The following is a 25,127-nucleotide window of genomic DNA, read 5'->3' on the forward strand; positions in this document are numbered from 1 at the left end:
ACAAGCCGGATGACATCAAGAGCAGCTCGAACCAGCTGTGGATGAAGTTTGTGTCCGACGGCTCGGTCAACAAAGCCGGGTTCGCTGCCAACTTCTTCAAAGGTGTGTATTTGCAAATGCATCCTAATACCAGACAATACAGTCGCATCTGTTATGACTGGTGTGCTTATGTGTGTGTTTCATATTCTCTTACTCACTTTTGGCTTCAGTGGAGTCCATTAAATAAAGCACATTTAATGTGAAACTCGTGTATTTATTTACTTATTTATTTTATTCAGCGTGGTTCTGCAGATTGGCTTCGTTTTTTGTTATTCTTTTATTTTTTCTTATTCAAAAGAAAATGACCAGTGATATCACTTCGTACAGTAACGCTGATTTTATACCACAATGCTGTGAAATAGTCCATTCTGATTGGTCAGATGTTGTTATTCATTTAAGAAAGAGGGAACTTCTGTGTTCTAGCTGTTATAATACACAGTTCATTTAACTCCAAAAAAAAATTTAAGGAAACTAATGACCTCAAAATTTTGAAGTTGATAAATCAATATCTTTAAGCCAAATACACTTAAATATAACAAGTTTGAGTTCAATTCTTGTTATATTTAAGTGTGTTTACATAATTAGTTTCCTCACATTTTTCGAGTTAAATCAACTTATCTGGTTTTACAGTGTGGATGTGATCACATGAACTAACGATCTATTTATTTATTTATTTATTTATTTATTTTTTCGACGTTCCACAACATTAACTGTAACTGTAAAGGGATAAAAAAAAAAAGAAGAAAAAAAGTATGATGTGTTCTTTAAGTGATATATAATGTAATCATTTGTAAATTGCCGGGGTATAAGAGGAATTAAACACTTCAGGACATGCTGTTACTGGAAAATAATCAACTTTGGGGTGGTAACAGTACTGACCCCATCACTGATTCCTTTCATATAACAGCACACTTCGTTGCGTTGTTTTTTTTTTCCTTGGTTCAAACTTCTCGAAAGTTCTTTTTATCTTTGCATTGTAGTGTGGTAACTTTATGTTCATCGTGATGTGTGCGTTTCATTGCAGAGATGGACGAATGTTCAAGGCCAGACAACGGTCGTTGTGAGCAGCGCTGTGTAAACACACTAGGCAGTTACAAGTGTGCGTGTGATCCAGGCTTTGAGCTGGCCGCAGACAAACGAAGCTGCGAGGGTAAGTGCACCATGACTACTAGCTTCAATATGCCTGACTCGTACCATGTGTCCACAGTCAAACTGTAAACGGCAAAGAAAACGCGCCTTTTCTTCGGTTTCCGTACCGCAGAGCGATTCTTTTTGTCTTTTGCGTATTCCGAATATAGCCAAGTTGTAAACGTAGTATTTTGCTTATTCCTAATGAAAACGCAAAGAAATCATTCTCCTAAATAACTCTAGAGTTGGAAGTTGTTTAAAGATGGTAGTTGTTTATATCACAGAATACAATGACGCTGATTTAAAGCACAGCTCTGTTGAATTCTCAAACCTGATTGGTCAGAAAGGTGATGATTCATTTTCTATCACTGCGTCTCTGATAATAGTTCAATTAGCATGTTATTAGTATATACAAGTGAGGGCATACGTTTACATACGCCTTGCAGAATCTGCAGAATGTTAATATTTGGGGCGGCTGTGGTTCAGGTGGTAGAGCGGGTTGTATACTAATCGTAGGGTTGGCGGTTCGATTCCCGGACCGCATGACTCCACATACCGAAGTGTCCTTGGGCAAGACACTGAATCCCAAGTTGCTCCCAATGGCAAGTTAGCGCCTTGCATGGCAGCTCTGCTACCGTTGGTGTGTGAATGTCTGAATGAGACACAGTGTAATGCGCTTTGGATAAAAGCGCTATACAAGTGCGCCATTTAATATTTTTTTCAAAGAGGGATCATAAAAATTGCGTTTAGCTGAGCTTATTCCACACAAAAAAAGAGACCTATTTCAGGCTTGGTGACCAAACCAAGTTCAGAGGAAGGTGTGTGTTTATATGAGCAGGAATCAGCTGCTGTAATGGAGGTTTATAAGTATTACACTTAAGTGCTTAAAACACCTATTGAACAAGTAATTTGATTTTAAACCTAATGTAATGCCAGCAATCAAGCAGCCTTAATAGTTCTTTCTCTAACTCGATATTTTTGTAAGAATGTTTGGACATGACTAAGTAAATAACTACCTCAAAGATCTTAATTAAAAAAATAAAATAAAAAAAATGATCGTTTCATATTGTTCTTAAAAATGCACCAAGTTCCACTAGAAAGTTTCCACTTTCTACTCTTGAAACGTGACCACACACTGCCCCTAGTGGCCAGAACATCTGTACTGCAGATCTCTCCTTTCAACACTAATGGGAGTGTGATTCAAGTTCCTTAGTTAATTTCTAAGTCATTTTAATGGTATTACAAAACCCATGTCGTCTGAAGCCTTTCTACATATTATTTCTAGCCAAACTATAAAGGTGTTAAAGGAATTTTTATCGATGGGGTTTTGTGTTATGTTCAAATTCGGGAATTGTAGAACAACAACAACAAAAAAAAGATGCACAGTCTTGAATCTTTAGGTTCGAGTTAAAGACAAAGTCAATCCCAGTTTTTAAATCGATCTGTTTTCTTTATTTGTAATGGTCTGGTTTTGCTGTCCTTCTCGATCTAATGCCATCGTGGACTATTTTGCAACACCTTGGTGCAGAATCAGCCTTCTATCACTTCACAGATGAAGCGTAATCGCGTTAGCAGAATCCTCTGAAACACCAGTTGCTGTAAGACAGAAGAAAGCTGTCAGGTCAGTCTGAAGCTAAATGTAGATGTGGTTAAACCCCCCGAGGCATCCGCCGTATGATGGCATCTCTGAGTGGCATGGTGGTAACCATGGAAACGCCTCTCATCCCCATTCTGTGCGTGGTCCGTGATGGACGTACAGGGCATTACCTACTGATTAATTCGGAGCAGACGGCAAATTAACACCTTTCCCCCCTCTGTGTTCAGTTCAAGATGCCTGAGGGAGGATTGCTTTATAGGTTTTGATTAAGCAAACGACTTAATGATTTAGTTCAGTAGCAGTGCTTTATAATATAAGCACTTATTTATAATAGCTTTCATATCATGCAGTTTTCTTTGCCTTTGTTTCGTCTTGGCTTGCGTTTTCCACTGCCACCTCTGAGGACAATTTCTGCTCGAGCACTTGCCATATTTCACACGCATTCTGTGCTGCAGCAATTTCTCATTATTGCAAGCTGTACTGTTATAAAATCTCTTCTTTTTTTTTTTTCTTTTTTTTTTTCTTTTTCCCCTCCCTTTCTCAAGGTTTTTATTTTTCATTGCTCCACAGCGCCGTTGAATTCTCAGTTCTGACTGCTCGGTTGATTATGTGTTGATTTATTTTCTCTAACAGCAGGTCTGACAGTAGTACCAGCTGTAATTCAAATCACGGCTTTATATCGGTGCACTCGTTCTAATACGTTTGCACAGGGACTTGTCTGGCAGACAGAAAAACGTATTATTGTTAAAACGCTGAGTTTTTTTTTTGGAAGGAGACATTTATTCGACAATTATTTATAATAAGGAGTCTCCTTATATAAAGTGTTTGTGCTTTGTAACAGCAGGTCCAACACCCTTCCCCATCCCCCCCCCCCCGCCCGAGTCTTCGAGACAAGAGCACTTTACGCTTTACAGTTGCGTTTTATTAAACTCACGTAAACAGAAGGGGGGAAAAAAGAGAGGTTGGTGAAGGAACAGCTGTTTATAGCTGCTAGATCATAAATGATAACGAGAATTAACTCATCTCACGGACCTTCCACAACATGAATTGGAGCTATGAAGAGTTAACAGTAAATGAAAACTTGTACTCAATGGGAAATTGCTGTGGAATGAAAGGAATAAAACTTTTCAGGACATTTGAAAACTTCAGGGCGGTAAGGGTAATTCTGCCTTTCCTATAACCGCAACGCCGGTCAGGTTTTGTTCCTAGGTTGTGTTTTTACTGATTCAGATCTACAGACATCTGTTTTCCAGTTGTTGTTTTTTCCCCTGGTGTGTACGCTGGCAAGATAATGAAGCATCTGAGTGTGTTTGCAGTGGACGTGTCAAGTGTTGACACATTATCGCTTTCTGTTTGTGCCTCTAGCTGCATGCGGCGGCTTCATCACCAAGCTGAACGGCTCCATCACGAGTCCCGGCTGGCCGCGCGAGTACCCGCCGAACAAGAACTGCGTCTGGCAGCTGGTGGCGCCCACGCAGTACCGCATCACGCTGCTCTTCGACGTCTTCGAGACCGAGGGCAACGATGTGAGCACTAGGTTTTTGCCTCGCCACGGGGTGGGTTTGTCTGCTTCATTTCCGTCGGAGTCGGTGGTCTGGGCACTTGGTCTCAAGGGAATCCGGTGGAGTTTGGGGGCGAAATGAGACACGGAGGAAGCGATGTGAACAGAATTTTGCTGATAAGAAATGAGAATGCATGAGGAATGAAGGAATGGCTTAAACGTGTCAAGGGTAAAGTCAGAGTCTGCTCATATTGATGTGAAATTGACAAGATCACTGTTAAAAACGATCTTAAGCTCTATCCACATCATCTGGTAGCATTTGTGGAAGTTCATGAGTAAATCTGCTACACTCTAACGATAACGCCTGAAGGGATGATATATATATATATATATATATGAAACATCAACATCCCTATCAACAAGTTCTTCACCTCACACAGTCACACATACTGTATAGTCTTGATAGATAGAGAGATTACCATGGACAGGACTTGATTCTTCCTTTAAGGCAGCGGTCACCAACCCTCTTCCTTGAGATCTACCTTCCTGCAGGTTTCATCTCCAACCAAAATCTAACACACCCGTTTTAGTTGATCAAGAACTTCTTAAGACAACGATTAGATGGGCCACGTGGGCACGATTATTCTTGGAGCTAAAGTCTTCAGGAAGGTAGATTTCCAGGAACAGGGTTGGTGACCACTGCCTTGAGGAAATAGTCGGGCAGCTCTGCTTCATCCTCGCACATGACACGCCCCACGTGTAAGAGTTTGAGATATCTCCTACATTTCAAATAACACGTAATATCTGACTCTTTCAATCGTCACCCTTGCGTAGGTATGCAAGTACGACTTCGTAGAGGTCAGGAGTGGGCTTTCCGCGGACTCCAGGCTACACGGGAAGTTCTGCGGGGCCGAGAAGCCGGAGACCATCACGTCTCAGTACAACAACATGCGCATCGAGTTCAAATCGGACAACACCGTCTCCAAGAAGGGCTTCAAGGCCCAGTTCTTCTCGGGTACTCCGGTTTATTTACAAGAAAGAAATATTGATGCATATTGAAAGGATATATATATATATATATATATATATATATAATATATTTTATTTTATTTGCTTTTGCAATGGTGTTTTGTGTACAAAAAAATGTGTGTGTGTGATCACTGAGACTCTGGTCTGTCTCTTCACAGATAAGGACGAGTGCTCGAAGGAGAACGGTGGCTGCCAGCACGAGTGTGTGAACACCTTCGGTAGCTACAGCTGCCAATGTAGGAGTGGCTTCGTCCTGCACGAAAATAAACACGACTGCAAAGAAGGTGAGAACACGTCAGTATTAATAGTATGTAGTATAGTATATGGTATAGTATTGAATCCTTAAACATTACATGTGGATTAGGGTTGGGCAAACAAACAAACAAACAAATAAATAAATAAATAAATATAGACAGCCACCAGGCAAGTGGAAGCTCAAAGGAAGTGTGCGGCCTGTTCTTATGTTTGATGGCCTGGAAAACGACGTGACTAGCTAACATAGAAAGTGCTAGCTAACATAGTGTAACAACGTATCACGAGCTAGTTAGAGGAAGTCAGTAAGTCGTTGGCCGACAATTTTGGCTATTCGACGTGCTGTTCTGTCCTCGGATCGCAAATAAAAGATATTTGAGTCTAGCTGAAGTCGCCTCGTATATTTTGTCTATTAAACGTAACGTCCGGTTCTCGTATCGCACGTAAAAGATAGTCGAGTCCGGCTGGCGTTGTTATTTTCTCTGGAAATGTTTAACCATGAGAGAGAGATGACGGTTTTAACAGTATATGACGTTAAACTCTTTAGTTTCCGAACTATACCCGCGTGTTCCTGCTTCCCGGAAAGATCGTCTTTCATCTGTTCACGCTAATTAACCCGCCTACTAAAAATCGTTCTCAGCAAGCCCCCAGCTCTGCCGATGTGTGTGGTGCAGCAGATGGTGGGAGTCGAAATTACTTGTATGCGCTATATGAACACACTTGAAGCAAACTGTTTTTTTTTAGCCATAGCTACGCACCAAATGAAAGCATTTGTCTTACGAAAGCCTGTAAGTGGATTATTGAGCCTATTTGGAATTTATCAGGCAGCTACGGATAAAAAAACTTTGAAGGTATGCCTGAGCTACTAAATTACTCTTTATCTGCTGAAGACTAGGCTGGTGATTAAACCATTACGTTTTTTTTTTTTTTTCCCGCCTGAACATTTCTCTTCGTGCTTCGTGAGATTTTTTTTATTTTTTTGTATCCTCAGTGCAGCCTCGGATAAAAATGTAGAAGATATTAGAGAGCTGAAGAACCTTCAGTGCACTCTAGAAAGCTAAGAGCAAGCGTGCTGAGGGTTATTTAAAACCCTCCCCATCGATTTCAGCTCGCTGACACTAAATGCCAGGAGGATATTTATAGAGGATCCTTCCCTATTGTGGAGAGACCGAAGAGGAAGACGGGGAGAGCGAGGAGTAGAGAATGGTAGGGTAGACAGATGGTTGGTTCAGGCTGCCAAGAACAACACTGGTTTTCAGAGATGCGGAGGGAACAAAAGAGGAAAAAAGAAATAAACAGAGCGAAGGGCCTGGTTGTTGGATGCTTTGTTGACTTTGCTGGTTGTGTGTGTGTGTGTGTGTGTGTGTGTGTGTGTGCTGCAGCCGGCTGTGATCACACGGTGAACAGTGTGAGTGGAACCATCACCAGCCCCAACTGGCCTGATAAATACCCGAGTAAGAAAGCGTGCACATGGGCTCTCTCCACCACACCGGGACATCGCATCAAAATCGTACGAAAATGTTTCATTTCTCTGTGGTAACGCAAAGATGATGTTTGAACAGGGCTTTTTACACAACCCCGATTCCAAAAAAGTTGGGACCCTGTGTCAAATGTAAATAAAAACAGAATGCGACGATGTGCGAATCTCATAAACCCCTATGTTATTCGCAGTAGAACGAATGTTTAAAGTGAGGAAATGGACCATTTTAAGGATTTTGAATTCAATGTCCGCAACACGTCTCGAAAAAGTGGGTACGGGGGCAACAAAAGGCTGGAAAAGTAAGTGTTAGTAAAAAGAAACAGCTGCATCTCTGATTGTATGGTGCATTAGTGCCTATGGAATGGGCAGCTTGCACATCTGGAAAGGCCATCCAGAGTCCATCCCATCTCATCTTTACTTCTGAGAGACTCCGCCTCTATAAGATACTCTTTTTATACCCAATCATCTTACTGACCTGTTCCCAATTAACCTAATTATTTGCAAAATGTTTCTCCAGATGTTTTTTTTTTTTTTTTTTAAGTAACACTTACATTTCCAGCCTTTTGTTGCCCCCGTCCCAACTTTTTTGAGATGTGTTGTGGCCATCAAATTCAAAATGACCTTTTTTTTCCTTAAAATGGTACATTTCCTTAGTTTAAACATTTGATTTTTTTTCTACGTTCTATTGTGAAGAACGTGGGCAAATCATTGCATTCTGTTTATATTTACATTTGACACAGCGTCCCGACTTTTTTGGAATTTGGTTTGTACTCTTTGAAGTTTCCCTACACCCACTACAATGTTATTGCAATGCCGTATGACCAGTTGACCACTGGTGTCACTAGTTACGAATACTACTATGCGGTATTGTCTGTAATTGTGTACTGACTTGGCGCTCTTAGCTGTGAGATTAATCCATGCAGTGTTACCAAATTATACAAGTAGCTTGCAGTAGCATTTTTCTACCAGAGAGGGCGAAATTACATCCAAAAGCTTTGACTTTACTGTTACATTGAGTAATCGAAATCGTTAGTCATGTTTTCGAGCAAACTAGCTAAACTGGTGTAAGGTGTTTTTTTTTGTTTGTTTTTTTTTAAAGCTAGTTAATGTTAGGTAAACTATTGTCTTATATAATTAAAAGTGGTTGGCAGGTTTGCTAGTTAGCTAGCCAATGTACCAATGTAGATTAAACTATCGTGGTATCTTCTCGGTCAGCGACGATGAAGCTTACGTTCATTTTGTTCAGCTAATCACAAACTTGATCGCATGACATTACCACTATAGTTTAACTAACATACAGGATGTTGTTTTTGTGCTTCTTTTTTTTATTTTTGCCGATAACTACTTGAATTGGCGAATTACATGAAATTTTTATTCACTGTCTTTCGCACCTTTCTGACCTTTTAGCCGCACGTGAATCGAAAATGGCTTTGAACTGAATGCGCGTTATAATGACATCACAAGATGCGTCTTGGTCCAAATTTGCTGAAAATCTGCAGAAATTTTTTGAAAATTTACAAGCTCCTCCGAATATTGCGGAATCCGCTTGATTTTGCACTAATTTCTGCGATTGCGAAATCCTGGAAATCCTGGCTAGTGAATTGTTTAAAGAAATCCAGTAGCCATGTTCACTAGCAAGCTAGCAAACATTTGTTAAACTATTAAGGTCATGTAAATAAGTCATCATTGTTGACCGATACCTAGACCTTGGCAAACTCAATATTTCTTAGCCTTTGATGAGCTTAACTGTATCCTAAATGTGCAACAAAACACATTCTACGAAGTCAACGCTGCTTATTTTGTTCAAAATCTTATCCTTTACATCTTCAGGCTCAACAGTGTCTAATGCTCTAATATTCACTGGAACATGATTATGCCCTGCCATTAAAATGACCGATAAACAATAAACTGTGTGCAGGCTTTCAATGAAATCGACATGGAGCCTCATTTAGAGTGTGCGTACGACCATGTCGAGATCTACGATGGACGCGACGGGAAGGCGCCCAGCCTCGGACGCTACTGCGGCTCCAAGAAACCTCCTCCGGTCACGTCGACTGCGAACAAGATGTTCATTCGCTTCTTCTCCGACAACTCCGTGCAGAAGAAAGGATTCGAGGCCTCGCATACTGCAGGTGTGTCGAGTGCTATTCTCAGCCAGTACTTAGAAATGAACCAGCAGATCTGTTCGAAAGGAATCACATTAAAATGCAAATTAGGGTGTTTGGGGAATTTTTTTTTTTTAGGCCGTTCGAGTTGACATTTAATTATAAGTGTAATCGATGTCTAAGAAGCAAAAACGTACTTAATTGCAATTTTGCTTCGCGGTTTCTCACAGATTTTATTAAGTGTAACGCAGCGAAGGAAGTTTGTATAAAGCGTCTATTGATATCCTTTTTAGCTTTTGACACTTTTAGCCCCTTTGAACCAGAATTCTCCATTTTTGATTGGTCAGAAGGTAGACGTCTTCTGGCAGACCTGTGCAATCTAGACATAATGTCATGTGATTATGTAGCTGTATGTTGTGATTGAAATATGCTTTACAATATACTGAAACACATTTATGAGCCCTTGATGTCAGAGAGAGATCCGTGTCACAAAGGCAATATTCTGATAACCTGTTTATAACTAAGCTCCAGTGTTTAGCTGTTGATTTTGTCTCCAGAGTGCGGAGGTCAATTGAAAGCCGAGGTGAAAACCAAAGACCTCTACTCGCACGCCCAGTTTGGGGACAACAACTACCCCGGTGCATCGGACTGCCAGTGGGTGATCTCGGCTGAGAAGGGCTACGGTGTTGAGCTCATCTTCCAGACGTTTGAGATCGAAGAGGAAGCCGACTGCGGCTACGACTACATGGAGCTCTTCGACGGAGCCGACACCAAGGCCCCAAGGCTCGGCCGCTACTGCGGATCTGGGGTGAGCGCTCGAACACTCTCCGTTCTCAGCGTAACGTTTTAATGAAACGGACACAGTAAAATTTTCAAGTAGTCATTCATGTCACCTTAGTAATCAGAACAAAGCAGTGGACTTTGAGAAGCATCGTAGGCGTTAGTTATCTTGCGCCCATATTTCCTGCAATTCCCACAATGCAGGATTAGATCCTAATCGGCCTACTGATTGGACAGTTGAGAAAATTGTCCAATCAACTGACAGATTAGGAACTACCAGTCAATCCATAGATAAAGAGGTTGGAATAATCATAGCGCAAGAGGGTGGAATTAGTTTGAATACAAGTGACAGAGTAATAATGCAGTAGTGAAAGCGTTTAAGGTGTAAAGCGCCACCTAGTGTACAAATGTCCCCAAATTACAACTGTGCATTAAATAAACCAGTCAGTCAGTGAGATCAAATTCATTTCTACATACACTGTGCTTGAAATATGACTCAAACAGTTACTTCATTGATGTGTATTGTTTCACGCCAAACATCACTTTAAAAAAATAACACAGGAAGCACAGCAGTACTCGACCCACAAGCACTATTCTAGATGGTCCAGTTCCGATGGATTAATCGTGTATTGTCCTTCTGCCCTTAGAGCTGAATAAAGAACAGCAGGACTTTCCGCTTCCTTTCTCCAACGCTGTGAGGTAGAGCTAATAAGCTTTAAGGTGGCACTATGCCAAGTTTACAGCAGTAAGAGGGGAAGGAGAAATGGGAGTTTGAACTCAATAGTCACCCAGCAGCTTGATATCATTTAGCCGGGCTTAATAATAAGGGCTGCTTTTGCTCGATAGACGCTGTCAAAGGCTGAAGGGTGACGGCGGTTTGTGCTGCACACTGAGGCCTGGAGCCATTAGGAAAATATGCTTCTTATCTAAAGAGTCGTTTGGCTAATGAGGTGTAGAAAGGTGTGGTAGGAAGAGCATCGATTCATTAGATACATATCCAGCAATCGCACTTCTCGCCGCTACTATGTGCTTAGTGTTAAAATGTAATAAGTCTAAATGATGTTTGATTTCAGTAAGCAGTTCAGCTGAAAGAATACTGGTATGTTGCTATACTGTTAAAAAAAACAAACAAACAAAAAAACCCCTTTGAAATGGTTATATTGTAAATATTCTTCATCGTCATCGATCAGAGGTGTGAACTCGAGTCAGACTTTTTAAATAAAGAAAGAAAATAGTTATTAGCAATAAATAGAGTATTGTTGATGAGCTTTTGAATTCTCGATTTTGATTGGTCGGTAGGTGGTGATTAATTTGCTACATCAGCGGCTCGGAAAGTTGTTCCGGTCGCGAGGTTTATATTAATGCGCTCATTCGAATACGCTGTTGTTTCTGTAGTTATAACGAATTCACAGGGACTCGTGAGACTTTAAGAAAAGCCTACGAAGTACATCAGCCATTAAATTAAAACCACCTGCCTAATATTGTGTAGGTTCCCCTTGCGCTGCCGTAACAGCTCTGACCCGTCGAGGTATGGTCTCCACAAGACCTCTGAAGGTGTGCTGTGGTATCTGGCACCAAGACGTTAGCAGCAGATCCTTTAAGTCCTATAAGATGTGAGGTGAGGCCTCCATGGATCTTACTTGTTTGTCCAGGACACCCCACAGACGCTGGATCGGATTGAGATCGGACGAATTTGGAGGCCGAGTCAACACCTTGAACTCTTTGTCATGTTCCTCATACCATTCCTGAACGATTTTTGCACTGCCGAAAGACGCCACTGCTATTAGGGAATACCGTTACCATGAAGAGGTGTACTTGGTCTGCGACAATGTTTAGGTAGGTTGTACGTGTCAAAATAACTTCCACATGAACGCCAGGACACAAGGTTTCCCAGCAGAACATTTCCCAGAGCATCACGCTGCCTTCACCAGTTCACCGGGTGTCCTTCCTTGTACCACTTTTGGTAGGTACTAACCACTGTACTTATTCCATAATACAGTCCAATTAGCTTAAACAGCATTTAAGCTGGTTAAGTAGTTACTCTGACTTTTTATAAGGTCTCGGGACTTGAGTGTCAAGTCTGGAGACTTACTGGCTACTTACAAAAACAGTGGAACGGGGGTGGAAGCATTCCAGCTAGGAAAGATTCTTTTAACAGGTCAAATTTAAACAATATTAGGAGTTATTACTAACCAATACTGGAATTGACAGAAATATCATGATACATGAAGTGATTTTATTGATGCAGTATGAAGTAATATTAATGAAGTAATATTAATGATGATTTAGTGTTTTAATACTGCGAACAATTAACATATGATCTCATGTGATTTGAAAATGTGTAGTTTTACCGTTATCCTGCTATGAAATTAGGGTAATTCTAACACTCCTGTGTATTTCTTTCTGTGTGTGTGTGTGCGTGTGTGTGTGTGTGTGTGTGCACGTGCTCTCAGCCTCCTGAGGAGATTTACTCGGCCGGCGACTCCATCGTCATTAAATTCCGATCAGATGACACTATCAATAAGAAGGGCTTCCACGTGCGTTACACCAGTACCAAGTTCCAGGACACGCTGCACTCGCGGAAGAAGTGACCCCTAGTGGCCGGGAGGGGCCGTGCAGGGCCCAGGGGGAGGAGTCGAGGCGCCAGGCGGAGGGCGCAGCCCGTCGCTCGGAGCCCCCCGGCCGCCAATGCCAGCCGCAAGAACGATGCCAACCGCACCTCAGTAGCTCACAGGGGCTCTGGCGCCCCCTACTGACTGTGAGGAGTAAAGCCATTCCGCAGTAGACCTTGTTTTTACCTTTTTTATGATTATGATTAATGAATTGGGTGGGGGCGGAGTTTGGGGTTGGAAGAGGGAATTGTATTTGGATTAGAGGAATATTTGGGGTATAAAGGGGCCATCATGGATGGGATTGGGGGGGGAGGGGCATGAATAGAGGAGTGTAGATGATCAGTATTTGATCACCATTGGATTCGTGTGTTTTTTTTTTTTTTTAGTTTGTTTTTTTTAATGAGCCGAAATGCAATTGCAACAAACACACATACCTATGCGCACACACACACACATCTATACACACACATATACACACACACACACACACACACACACACTGAGGGCCCGCAGGATCTCAAGCAGGATGATGAAGTATTCAGGTCTCATCGGGCCAGACAGCAACACCACAAATGGAGAAAGAAAGGATTGATGGATGAAAGAATTAAAGGGCGGATCGATGTTTTTTTTTCTTTCCCAGGGCATTATGGGAAACCCCCATCTTTTTCACAAACACACATGTGCTCGGCTGGTTTCAAATCCACTACTTCAGTTACTCACCCTGTTTGTCAGACAGATGCATGTAACAACATGGGGGGGAAAAACACCAAACGGGTCATTTTATGTGACTGCACAAACCTTTGTAATATTTTTTTTTTTTTTTCAGGAGGCTTTCTTCCATATTAGCGTTATCGAGGAAAGTTTAAAAAAAAAAAAAAAAAAGACACAGTTATCATATTAAAATATTAATAAATGAAATGTGGCCCATGTCTATTGGCTGTTAATTGCTTTTCCATAAAAATGCAAAAATTTGATTATTTTGACCTTAAATACACAATCAGTTTAGGCTTCTGTTAATGTGTTTCTGTCCCCAAATCACACTAGTAATTCAATATGCTGTGGGTGCTTTTATAGCAAGAGCAAATTATATTTCTCAAATGAGATTCAGTGCAAATAATTTATTTCAACTGTTGAAATTACATGCTACTCATGTCTCTCTCCTTCAATTACCTTCAACATCACGCAGTTCTCCATCTTTGTTCTTAGAAAATATGCTGTACACTCTGAAACATAATTTTTTAAAGCCTTCAGTGTTTCCCGTTAACATTCTCAATTTGCCTGTTCTGTACTTTCCACTACTTTTAAATATATATATATATATATATATATATATATATATATATATATATATATATATATATATATATATAATTCAGTATTTCAGTAATATGTAACACACATGGTTTAACGTACCCCCGAACATTTTTATTTTATTTTTTATTTTTAAATGGCTAATTCCTCTTGGATGTCTTTTTCTGATTATATAGATTGTTTCACAGTGCTAAATTAATTTGTTTTCCTTTTGAAAAATCTGTCAGTGCTTCTGTAAAATACTGATTTGGCAAGTATTATGTATGAACTCAGTTTGTGAATGTCATTAAATAATTAGAATAGGTAGAAGATGACACAGAAAATACTAGCTACAGTACAGAACCTGAATGCTAAACTAGCCAGCTAGCTAAGGTTGCTAATTTTACTGATCTATTTCGGCACATTTGGCTACTGTTAATCTGTTAACTGTTAGTCTACCTGAGGCAAATGCAAGCTAGTTTTATGCCAGTTAACAAGCCAGCTAGCTACTTTTACTAATGTTACTGGTATTTTTTTCTCAGGTTTGGCTTCTGTTAAATAAATCTCTGAGAATCTGACCATGTGAATCAAGACTCAGATACTGAAACTTGATCTCACTTTTCTCTACCTAAAGCAAATTTCTTGCAAATAACAAGCTAGCTAACTCTGCTAATGTTATTGATATGCCAGTGTAAATTAAGATACTGAAACTTGCCATCACTTGTGTCTACCTGAGGCAAGTTTTTGCTAGTTTCCTAGCGGTTAACTAGCTGGCTAGCTACATTAGCTAATGAACCTGACATATTTTGGCAGGTTAGCCTACAGTTATAGCTGTGAGAATATGACTGTATAAATCAAGACCCAGATGCTGAAACTTGATCTCACTCGTGTCTACCCGAGACAAATATGAGCTAGTTTTCTTGCTGTTAGCTAGCCATCTAGCTAACTTGTCTAACATTGCACAAATGTTTTAGCTACTGTTAAATCCGTTCTTGAGTACATGACGATGTAACACAAGACCTCGATACTGAAACGTGATCTCACTGGTGCATCTATGACAAATGTGAGCTAGTTTTCTAGCAGTATTAACTAGTCATCTATGTATCTCCGCTAATGTTACTCATGTATTTTGGTAGGTTTTGTTCCTGTTAAATGAATCTTTTTTAAGTATGATTATGTAAATTAAGACTCTGATACTGAAGACTACCTGAGACAAGGGCGAGCTAATTTCCTTAGAGTTTCCTGAGAATTCAAAACACATTAAACAATTTATTATGCTACATAGCTGTTCGGGGGTACTTTAAATGTATGTGGTGGAGCTGAACTGGATTCAGATAGACTGTTAGCGTATGATGGTCCATTGAAGTGAATAGAGGTGTGTATATAGGGGTTATAGGAGTTTTGTCTCCTACAAGTCCTCAGTTGCCTTTGAAGTGTTTTTTTTGTTTTGTTTTGTTTTTTTGGGCAATACCTCAGGCTTCAGATTTAAAAAAAAAAAAAAAATAGTTTTCAAACTGGTGTTCAGGCCCATCTTTGTCCAACAACTAAAATATATCAACTTGGACCAACGTAGTACCTCAGAGTGGTGCTCCTGCAAAAATGAGCCTAGTCAGTTTTATAGGTTTAGCTTAGTGTGTATTGTTTCCATATAGTCTTGAGCATCAAATGGAGTACTGTTGTCAACTTTTCAACAGTACTAAGTCGATTTATTGATATTAAAAGCATTATATATATATAAATATAGCTCAGTATGATTTGTATGGTTCTAAGATACACAGCATGTTGAATGTTACTGAGGGCAGTTGGTGGGCATTTTAAGACTCAGTCCTTGTTGCTTCCCCTCTTTGCAGTATCGATTCATATGGCAGGCAGTTCCTACAAAATGTAGCTCGCCATCCTCCGATATTGGTACATGTGTACCAGCTGTCCTTTCCTTCTCTCACTCATTCCAATCTTGTGTTTTCCAGTTACCTAATCTCAGTGTAATTTGTCCGAGCCCTTTTCTGGGGCAGAAGCTGAATACAAGGCCTGTCAGGCTGGTTAAGGTGTGTGTAGGTGTGTGTGCACTTGTGTGTGAGAAGGTACACAGACCTTGCCTAATTGGTCGGGAGCATGCCAGCCTGAGACTGAGCCTCCCTCTGAATTATTTACCAGCCATCACTTTTTTTTTTTTTTTTTTTTTTTCCCCCCTCCTCCTGCAGAAATCCTTTAGAAGGCTCCTGGCAAATGTACTTTCATCTCATGCTATGATCTTATTTCGCTCCATCTCTGTGTCACATCTTCCAAACTCTTTGAGTCTCAGGTTCAGTCTTTATTCTTCCTCTGACTCACTTTGGGACCTGCTTGATTCCATATACTTGACAGTCACCCCTTTGGGCGAGCTGGTACTTCGGTTGAAGAGGTGAACAGCTTTTCAAAAGAAAAGTCATACAGTATGAAAAGTAACGATGAAAAGGAAATTGAATAAAAGTGCTACTTCCCTCACCTTGTATACAGACCGTTCTGATCACTGCTTTTGTACCGATGCGACGTTGGTTCCCTGAACGTCAAGCAACAGTCTGATGCACACTGACTTACCAAATCTGTTGGAAGTTTTCACCATGATGCATTTGTATTAAATGTTTTATTCTAGTTAGCGTTTTGGTTTTAGTGGTGGAACACTTCTGCTAATGCCCACCGTAACATTGTGGCTACAGTAGAATTTATAATTGACCACAAATAGTGTTTCTAATGTCTCTTGATTTTTGTAGATAATTCATAATCTGATGCAAACAGATGTGTTGTAGCGAGTACTTAATCCGACGTGGATGAATAAGCTACGTGGCTCAGATCTGTCTACTTTAACACATGTACGGTTGATCTAGTTGCCCTAATTGATCAACATCACTTATCAAATATGGGATTATGTTTATGCCTTTCATTATATGTATGTATGTAAATATGTTTGATTGTTGTATTCCGAGTACACTAAACCATAATAACCTGTTGAGAAATAAGGCTTTGTGTAATTGCACAGACATGATGCAATTTATTTATATTGTATAGCTGATTATGGCTGATGTATTTTGCACATAGTATTAACAAGTGCATCTATTTCATAAAGTGTTATTTTCATTTCATTAAATGCCTCATTACATTTTCTTGATATTGAAACCTAGAACTGACTTCTTAAACTCTAAAAGAATCAACGGTCGAATCATGTAATATAATTATGTAATGTATATTGCAATTGCTAGTTACTGTAGATGGTGATTATCATTTAAATTTCTTATGTCGTAAGGAATAAAACACTTGGGGACGTGCTGTTCTAGGGGGTAAAAACAACAACAACAACAACAACAACAACAGGGTGGCTTGGTATGAAGTGGATTTACTGATACCACCCTGAACATTGATTTCCTATAACGGCACATCCCGAAATGTTTAATCCTTCTTATACCACATCAACTTGCCAACACTAAGAATGTTTTATTTACTAAACAACATCTCATACTTTCTATCCATTTATACTTACATTTAATGTTATAGCAGTTTTTATGTTATAGCATTTTTTTTCTCTCTCTCTCTCTCTCTCTCTCTCTATCTCTTAACGGTAAAAAAATAAAATAATTCAGCTTGTAATCTTAGCTAGAAAGTGCAAAACCCTTTGTTCTGAAGACTTTCCTGTGTCAGACGTTTTGGACCCGCGGACACTGGAGACTCCTCCAAAAAAAATATGAAATAAATGTCTCTATGCAGAAACCTCACTATATCAACAATTACATGTTTATAACCTGGTCACCTGGAAGATCATCCATAAAAGTTCCCGTGTAAGTTGTTACTCTAGAAATTATATTGCAATCGAATGATCGCTTTAATATAAAACGTATATAATATAAACCTTGCAGACGGCAATACTTCGAGAGCTGCTAATACACCGAATTAATCAAGACTGACCAATCAGTATCAGGAAATGAACAGAGCTGTGGTCTAAAACTTCATATCTGTTCTTAGATACTTGTTACATTATTACTTACACCATTGTTTTTGTGATTGTTTTTTTTTTTTTTATATCGCAATCCATCTCCAAACACACATGGACCAATCCTAAATTCATGGTTTGTACAGTGTTGCTTACTGAAACCCAAACATACACTACGATTTGAGCTCGATTTTTAATCCTGACTGGGCTCGGGTGTCGTTTGAGGTCTGATTGAGCTGTTGGATGATTAGATTAACTGTGAATTTTTGATTGTTCAAAGGTTTGGTTACCAACCATCGTCGACATGATCACAAACTGATTAACATCGACAAACTGGTGCAAAAAGAACATTTGGAGTAAACCAAGTGAACAGAGGTCAGGTTGGTTGAACATGATACAGTATTTCGTGAGCTCAGTGTCCTAAAGTTATAAACTGTAAAAATAAATAAATAAATAAAAAATCGTCACCTAAGCGAGTGAAAATATCGTCAATATAGTCAGATTTATCTAGTTATATTTCCTGTTATAAGATTACATACAATGCTAAGATTATTAAACTTAGAAATAAATTCAAAAAATTACGAATAAATGATTTGCCAAAAGAACAGATTCAAGCTTGGAATTAGTAAAAATGTCTAGAGATAGGTTTAATAATCTTACGTTTGGGTTTGCGTGATCTTATAATACGAAATTCTACATCAATCTGACTATATTCAAGATAGTTTCACTTGCTTTTGTTTCGTTGTGTTTGGCATTTGGGTATAAAAAAAAAAAAAAACCCAAACACATTATTTATTTATTTATTTATTTATTTATATTATAATAATTTATTTAAATAAAATTAAATGAAAAGCTCGATCTCCATACATACAGATTAACTTAATTTTTATAATGTTCTATCTGTCAGCCAATCACCACCTACAAATGGAAAAAAGGATGAACACGACATAGGTTGCCTTTCCAGTATAATCAGGGACTGAAGGGGAGCTAGTAGACGTGGAAAAAAAAAAAACGTTTGCGTTTTAATGCATTTTAATATTACTAAATGCTTTACAATAAAATTCCAAGGTAAAATATCTTGTTTAGGAACAGTGTTAGTTTTTAAAAATGGAAATATCTTGCATCTCGGAGAACACAGAGAAAAATAAAACCTACTGAAAAGCATTTATGATTACAATATAGTCTGGTCTCGCTCGAAACATGCTCAAAATTTGCCGAAACATACCATTTGTTAGTTATTCAAGATGATTAAAAGATTAGTTTAGTAAATACCTGCTAGATAGAACCTTATAGCACCAAACTGTACATCAGGGGTCTTATCCACAAAGGGCCAGTGTTGCTGCAGGCTTTCGTTCCAACCAAGCAGGAGTCACACCTGATTCTACTCGTTTAATCAGTTCATCTTGATCTCCAATCAACTATGAAGTGTGCCTCCAATTTGGCTGGAATAAAAGCCTGCTGCTACACCAGCCCTTTGTGGATAAGATTGAAGACCCCTGCTGTATGTGATATTACAGAATAGTAATGATCTATCGCTGGTCACTCTTCAAAAATCCACTTTCTAAATGTCTCAGATGAATCGAATTTCTCAATGTAAATTTGAAGTAACCTTAAAGTCTAGGTCTTGATGAAAGATAAATTTCAGAGTTCAGAAGAGTTTTGGAATCATATGTTAACAAATAACAAGTCTTACACTGCCTCCTGGGTCCAACTGACCCAAGCGGATCCACACTAAATGGAACGAATTTCTAATGAGGGCATGTAGTTTATTTTGGTTTTTATATGGATTAAATAATATTAATAATAATAGAAAAAAAACAGGATTAATAACATTTTCTGGTCATTTTAATAGTGCTTCCTTTGTGGCCATATATGGTAGATGTTAGCCTGAATCCATCCATCCATCTATCTTCTATACCGCTTATCCTTTTCAGGGTCAGGGGAAACCTGGAGCCTATCCCAGGGAGCATCGGGCACAAGGCGGGGTACACCCTGGACAGGGTACCAGTCCATCACATACACATTCACACACTACAGACATGCCGATTAGCCTACCATGCATGTCTTTGGACTGGAGGAGGAAACCCTCGCAGCATGGGGAGAACATGCAAACTCCGCGCACACACAGGGCCAGGCAAACGTGCTAACCACTAAGTCACCGTGCGCCCATGTTCAGTGTTTTTTTTAAAAATTATTTTAAAACATGCACTTATGTAAAAACATGCACTTTGAAGCGACTGTACGAAAATTCCTCCAGCAAATCCTCACACTGGGCTAAAATCATTTTAGTGCCGCGTCATTGGAGCATCTATTATACACGACCTGCGTGATGAATTTTTAATGGTGATCTTTGGACTCGGGCATTAATTATTAACCAGAATTGATGGGGACATCCAGATAAAGCCCAGTAAGAGCTTTATTCAAAATGAAGGTGATGGAAGAGAAACTAAGATTTTAGTTTTCAATCAAATTATTGAATGAATTGCACGGAAATATATTACTTCAGAAGCCAAACATCTGTATTTTTGTTTGGGGTTAACCTCAGTTAAATTCAGTTTTGCTGTAGTTAAACTCCCTTTGGAAATAGAATGAGAGATTGGCAATAAGTTAATTGGATTCCAGTTTTAATTGCTTTTAACTATCTGTGCGTATCCTGGATGGATGGATGGATGGATGGATGAAAGTGGAGGTGGATGGGCTGCCACCTAAATTTGACTGGATCGAGCAACCTGAATGCATTATTTCAATTTCTGAAAACTGAACTGGAACTACTTTATATTTCAAGGAGGCTAATTCAAAAGAGAGAAATCCAAATGTGTGGTTTTCAAAGTAATATACTGCATTTAAATGATATGAGTTCAGTGACGTTTCAATTTCAGTGTTGCGTATTCAATGGCTTTTGAAATAAAATATACTTTTTTCTGTAATTGATCACTGACAATCTGGGCTTGAATCTGTAGATTCTCTATTTGGTTTCAGTTCGGCTATTTTATTATACAGCCTGTGCTTTAAATAGAGTTCATTCCTTAACTAGACTAAATGCATGACCATGAATGTATCAATATGTCCATGAGGGGTTGCAAGATTGCTACTACAATTTTTACTAGTTGACCAGTAATAAGTTTTTTTTTTTTTTTTTTTTTTTTTTTAAACTGGCTAACTTTGTGTCTACAGTCTACAAATAAAATTTCCAGCTTCAATGCTTTTTTTAAAATTTAATTAAATTAATTAATTAATTATTTAAAGTCTGATCTGACTCTAAACTAGCTGAGTGAGTTTAGATGATGTGCAATCCGTGGCTCTGAAACCACAGTGCTGGCCATGACGGAATTCACCCACAGTGAACAAATTTTATTAAAATTTTTATTAAGGATTGAAAGACAAGAAAAATAACTGCAGGACGAATTCGTTTGGGAGTGTGCGCTGGAGTGCAGTTCATGCAAAGAGATATCAAAGAGTTAACAGTCCATTAAAGCAAAAGAGGCGGGGGGGACTTCAAAATTGGATTTGTCTAGTTTTCAGACTAACATTTACAGTATATTTACCCTTGCTATTTTTTCCACTGACCTGACTAGCCTCCAGCTCCCCACAGAGGCAACTACTGAACGGATCAGTCGACTAGCCTATGCAACCCCTAATGTGCATATAAGGTCAAGTTGAGGGTCACGGCTGCAACAGTGGCGCTCTCATATCCCAGAGAGAACCACTAAGCTACCACTTGCTTAACCTTGGTCATGTTATTTCCTTTTCTTCTTCTTTTTTTATCAAGAAGATAAACATAAAAAAGGACTCATCCCATATTTTCTGTGTCAGTAACAACCAACAGCCCTATAAAAAAAATTCCACCTTTGTAAAGAGATGTTCTTTGTGATGGAGTACATTGTGAAATCAAATCTCTAAAAGTGAGACAGGTGAAAAAAGGGGTCAAGGCATTCGGGGCAGGCTGTTTGCACGTACGTTTCAAAGACACATACTTCACAAACTACAAAAAGACTGTAAATGCCCTCAAGGTGAGTGTATTGATTTGATGTACGAGAACCAATAGCACAGCATTTATACAACACATTGTATAAATAGTGTTTTTTTTTTTTTTTTTTTTTTTTTTTTTTTTTTTTTTTAAAAGGAGCAATTCAACGGAAACATCTCAACGACTCAAGTACAGATTTACAGTGATATAAAACCATTAGAACAGCATGTTGGTCAGTTTCACAAAACAAATCATTATACAAAATTCTTATGTGGTTTGTACTTGAAAACACAACTCCTAACCTATCGATGGTTACACAGTACCATCAACTGACTAGATTTGAAAAGGTTTTGTTTTGTTTTTATTTATAAGAACACCGTCGTCAGTGCTAAAGCTCCAGAGCAGAGCTGCGTTAGAACGACATTGTGTAAATAATATTTTAGAAGTCAAACTTTTCTTCAGCTATCCTTTAGGATGGAGCTGGAACATACCAAAATATTTTTTTTATTATTATTCCGTTTACAAGACTCAATATTGATACTTGGACAGGTTCCTCTTTTTTCTTCTTCTTCTTTTTTTTTTAATAACCTGAGGTAGGCGGCATATCCACGATCTTCCTAGACCATCTTTTTTGATTTTTACTCATTAAATCCGATAAAAATTCAAAGAAAAACCATTCTGGTTTTTCTACTTGAGGAGTTCTTTAATAACAGATTCGTTTAACTGACTGTATGACCTTGTACGTTCGTCTTCCGCACATTCGCGGCTGACACTTAAAGGAAAAGTCCACCCTGAAACACATTACAAATGTTTACATTGAAATATCTGTGATGTGCTTAGTGATTGTCGTGCTAGTTTGTTGGTTGGTGCTGTATTTTCGTTATTCCTGTGAGAAGATCGCGAGTGTGACGTCACATCGGGACATTGCCAGCACAGTAACGATGATTTCAGCAATCTCAAACGTATGGGATAATGGCCTGATATCGGTATTAGCGCCTAAAAAGAGCTTCTTTTCTCACTTTCACATTTTCCAGCGATGCTCAATGTCGTATTAACGAGAAATCTAACATAAAGGTAATGGAAACAGCAAATGTTGGACTCAAAGACCCAGAATACAAAGCAGCGATACGAATGAGTTGTGACTCGGCTAGTTAGCGCTCTACAGAGCGTACAGGTGAGGAGTTGAGAGCACTGGACACTAAAGGGCTAAAGCTGTACTACATTTGCTCTCTTTACATAGAGATGAAGCGAGGACTAAATCCCACTGGCACCACTATCCGCGAGTAGTCAAACAGCATTGTGGGTAATGTAGGTGACCGTTAACCAAAGTGAAAACAGAACACTGTCGATGAGAGATGCTTAAAGTAAACAAGAAAAAAATGCAGATTATAAATAATAATAATAATAATAACATGCAAGTCATTCATGGCGGAGCTTTCCTTTAAGATGTCCCACGAGGACCGCCCTTTTAATTGTAACATAGTAGTACAGTATCATGTATACAGTATCATGTACATTCTAATAATTTACACACCAAGTACATTCAGTTGCTGTGTCACTACACAACAATTCTGTTTTAATTCATTTGGATTCTTCAGTCTTTTTCAGATCAGCAGACATCTGGTCTAAGTAATAAGTGAGCTCCAGCTAGTGGGCATCAGCTGTGATCCAGTCCACCAGAACAGACACCCTGAGAGCCCCACCGCAAGAACCACCAGGCTGGCTTTGAGAACCGCTCGGGGTGGCCGAGTGAAGTGTGAAGGCCCCATTGTGGCTAGTAGGGCTGTGGTCACGACGAGGGTGAATAATATTGAGATGGCAGTGTTAATAGCCACTATCTGGCCAAACTTTGAAAAAGGCATAATCGTGCAGAAAAACAATGGCACAGTGGATATCACAGTCGTGATTGCGCTGGATACTATGGCAACTCCAACATGATTGACAGCTTCCAGTGTTCGCCGCTGACGCTCGGTCGATGGGTCCTGTGAGGCACAGAAATGCACAAAAAGCCTAAGAGGTGCTGGGGTTAAGTGTTAAACTCTTGTCTTGGCTTGAAATTATTCTCGTGTCAATGTAGCCAAATGTTTAGTTCGTGTAATCCCAAGAAAACTGCAATCCGATATTGTAGTCATGTCATAATGAAAATATCTACAAGTCCTCAGTGTATTCAGACTCTTTTAACACGAAACCCATTGTGCTTTTAGCCATAATACAGAGAATAGCAGAACAAGGTGTGAATCTACTATGAATGGATTTATGTTTTCCAGCTCACAAAGAGATGTGAATGTCTGTTTGGAGCCCATACCGTGCTGTGACTGACAGTCCCCATGTTTTCTGTGTCTCCAGCGAGCAGGAAGCCCTCAACCAGGTGCAGACAGTAATCCACTGACGAGCCAACTAAGATGGAGAGAGAGATTGCCTCCACCGCACCCATCTCCCAACCCAACCAGTACATCACTGCCACCACCATACACACCACACCTGAACATGGGCAGAACGAATACAGATACACCACTCTTATCTTCAGTCCATCTCACGTAGCACCAAGAATTCATTTAACTGGCCAGGCAAGATATAATACACAGTGCATACACACATCATATATCAATTTGAATATATATATATATATATATTTATCAAGTAAAAACGCAAGTATTAAAGAGTATACTAGCTGCTGTTGCTGCAGTCTTTATAGTATTCATAACATGCATTATTTAGCACAGATTTTAGGTCTTTTTAATCATGTTTGACGCCTTTACATGCTTTTCATACGGAATAAACACTTGTCACTGGAAAAATAATCAACAACAGGGTGGTGTGAGCATTTACTAAAATGATTTCAATGACGATATCTCTTTACATGTTTTAACGAAGGACACATCTTACTTTTATCTGTTTATAGCTACAATTGACACTGACACTGGAGACTCCTTCCACGAATGTTAAGCATCTCCTTACAGAAATCAGTACCATATGAATGATTATATATTTTTCTTTATATAAATAACATTTTTTTGTTTTGTTTTGTTTTATTGTATTAGCCTTAGATTATGTGGCGCGTCCACCGTACTATCCCTGTGTAAGTTACTATAGAAATGATAACGTATTAGAATGAGTGCATTGCTATAAATCTGTGAGTTGCCCGGCAGCCGGAATTAACTGTCTTTATTTGTCTTCTGATCAGTTGCCTTGGTTAATGGGAAGGGTCTTTTATTTTTGAAATAAATAAATAAATAAATAAGCAATCTCATTAACTTTGTGTAATAGTGATTATATTTCCCCATTACATATTACCCTGTGGTTTGGTATATTACATTAACATATAAATGAACTGAAAGTAAAGAGCAAATGCTCTCAACCACTAACACATTCAGTGTATTAGGAAC

The 25,127-nt window shown here is 39.1% G+C and overlaps 2 protein-coding genes across 4 annotated transcripts in view; one reads left to right on the forward strand and one right to left on the reverse strand.

Moving 5' to 3' along the window:
* Nucleotides 1–16,958, forward strand: part of bmp1a (bone morphogenetic protein 1a) — a 66,963-nt gene extending 50,005 nt beyond the window's left edge. For 2 of the 3 annotated variants that reach the window (XM_053680099.1, XM_053680100.1), the window contains exons 12-20: nt 1–102; nt 1,064–1,189; nt 4,130–4,290; nt 5,100–5,280; nt 5,453–5,578; nt 6,929–7,056; nt 8,945–9,158; nt 9,689–9,939; nt 12,365–16,958. The exon at nt 1–102 is cut by the window's left edge and continues 94 nt beyond it. In XM_053680099.1, coding sequence (XP_053536074.1) covers nt 1–102; nt 1,064–1,189; nt 4,130–4,290; nt 5,100–5,280; nt 5,453–5,578; nt 6,929–7,056; nt 8,945–9,158; nt 9,689–9,939; nt 12,365–12,502 — 1,427 coding nt within the window. In that variant the 3' untranslated portion in view covers nt 12,503–16,958. Of the gene's footprint in view, nt 103–1,063; nt 1,190–4,129; nt 4,291–5,099; nt 5,281–5,452; nt 5,579–6,928; nt 7,057–8,944; nt 9,159–9,688; nt 9,940–11,563; nt 11,875–12,364 lie in introns of all 3 variants that reach the window. The other variant, XR_008396409.1, reaches the window with a different exon arrangement.
* Nucleotides 16,959–23,366: 6,408 nt separating this feature from the next.
* The window catches only part of disp3 (dispatched RND transporter family member 3), a 44,906-nt gene continuing 43,145 nt past the window's right edge, over nt 23,367–25,127 (reverse strand). Inside the window, exons 20-21 of the mRNA XM_047155420.2 lie at nt 24,047–24,222; nt 23,367–23,723 (exon numbers count right to left, since the gene is read on the reverse strand). Of these exons, the coding sequence (XP_047011376.1) occupies nt 23,367–23,723; nt 24,047–24,222 (533 nt within the window). The remainder of the gene's footprint in view (nt 23,724–24,046; nt 24,223–25,127) is intronic.

Source organism: Ictalurus punctatus, chromosome 5 (genome assembly GCF_001660625.3).
Source record: "Ictalurus punctatus breed USDA103 chromosome 5, Coco_2.0, whole genome shotgun sequence".
Lineage (NCBI taxonomy): Eukaryota > Metazoa > Chordata > Actinopteri > Siluriformes > Ictaluridae > Ictalurus > Ictalurus punctatus.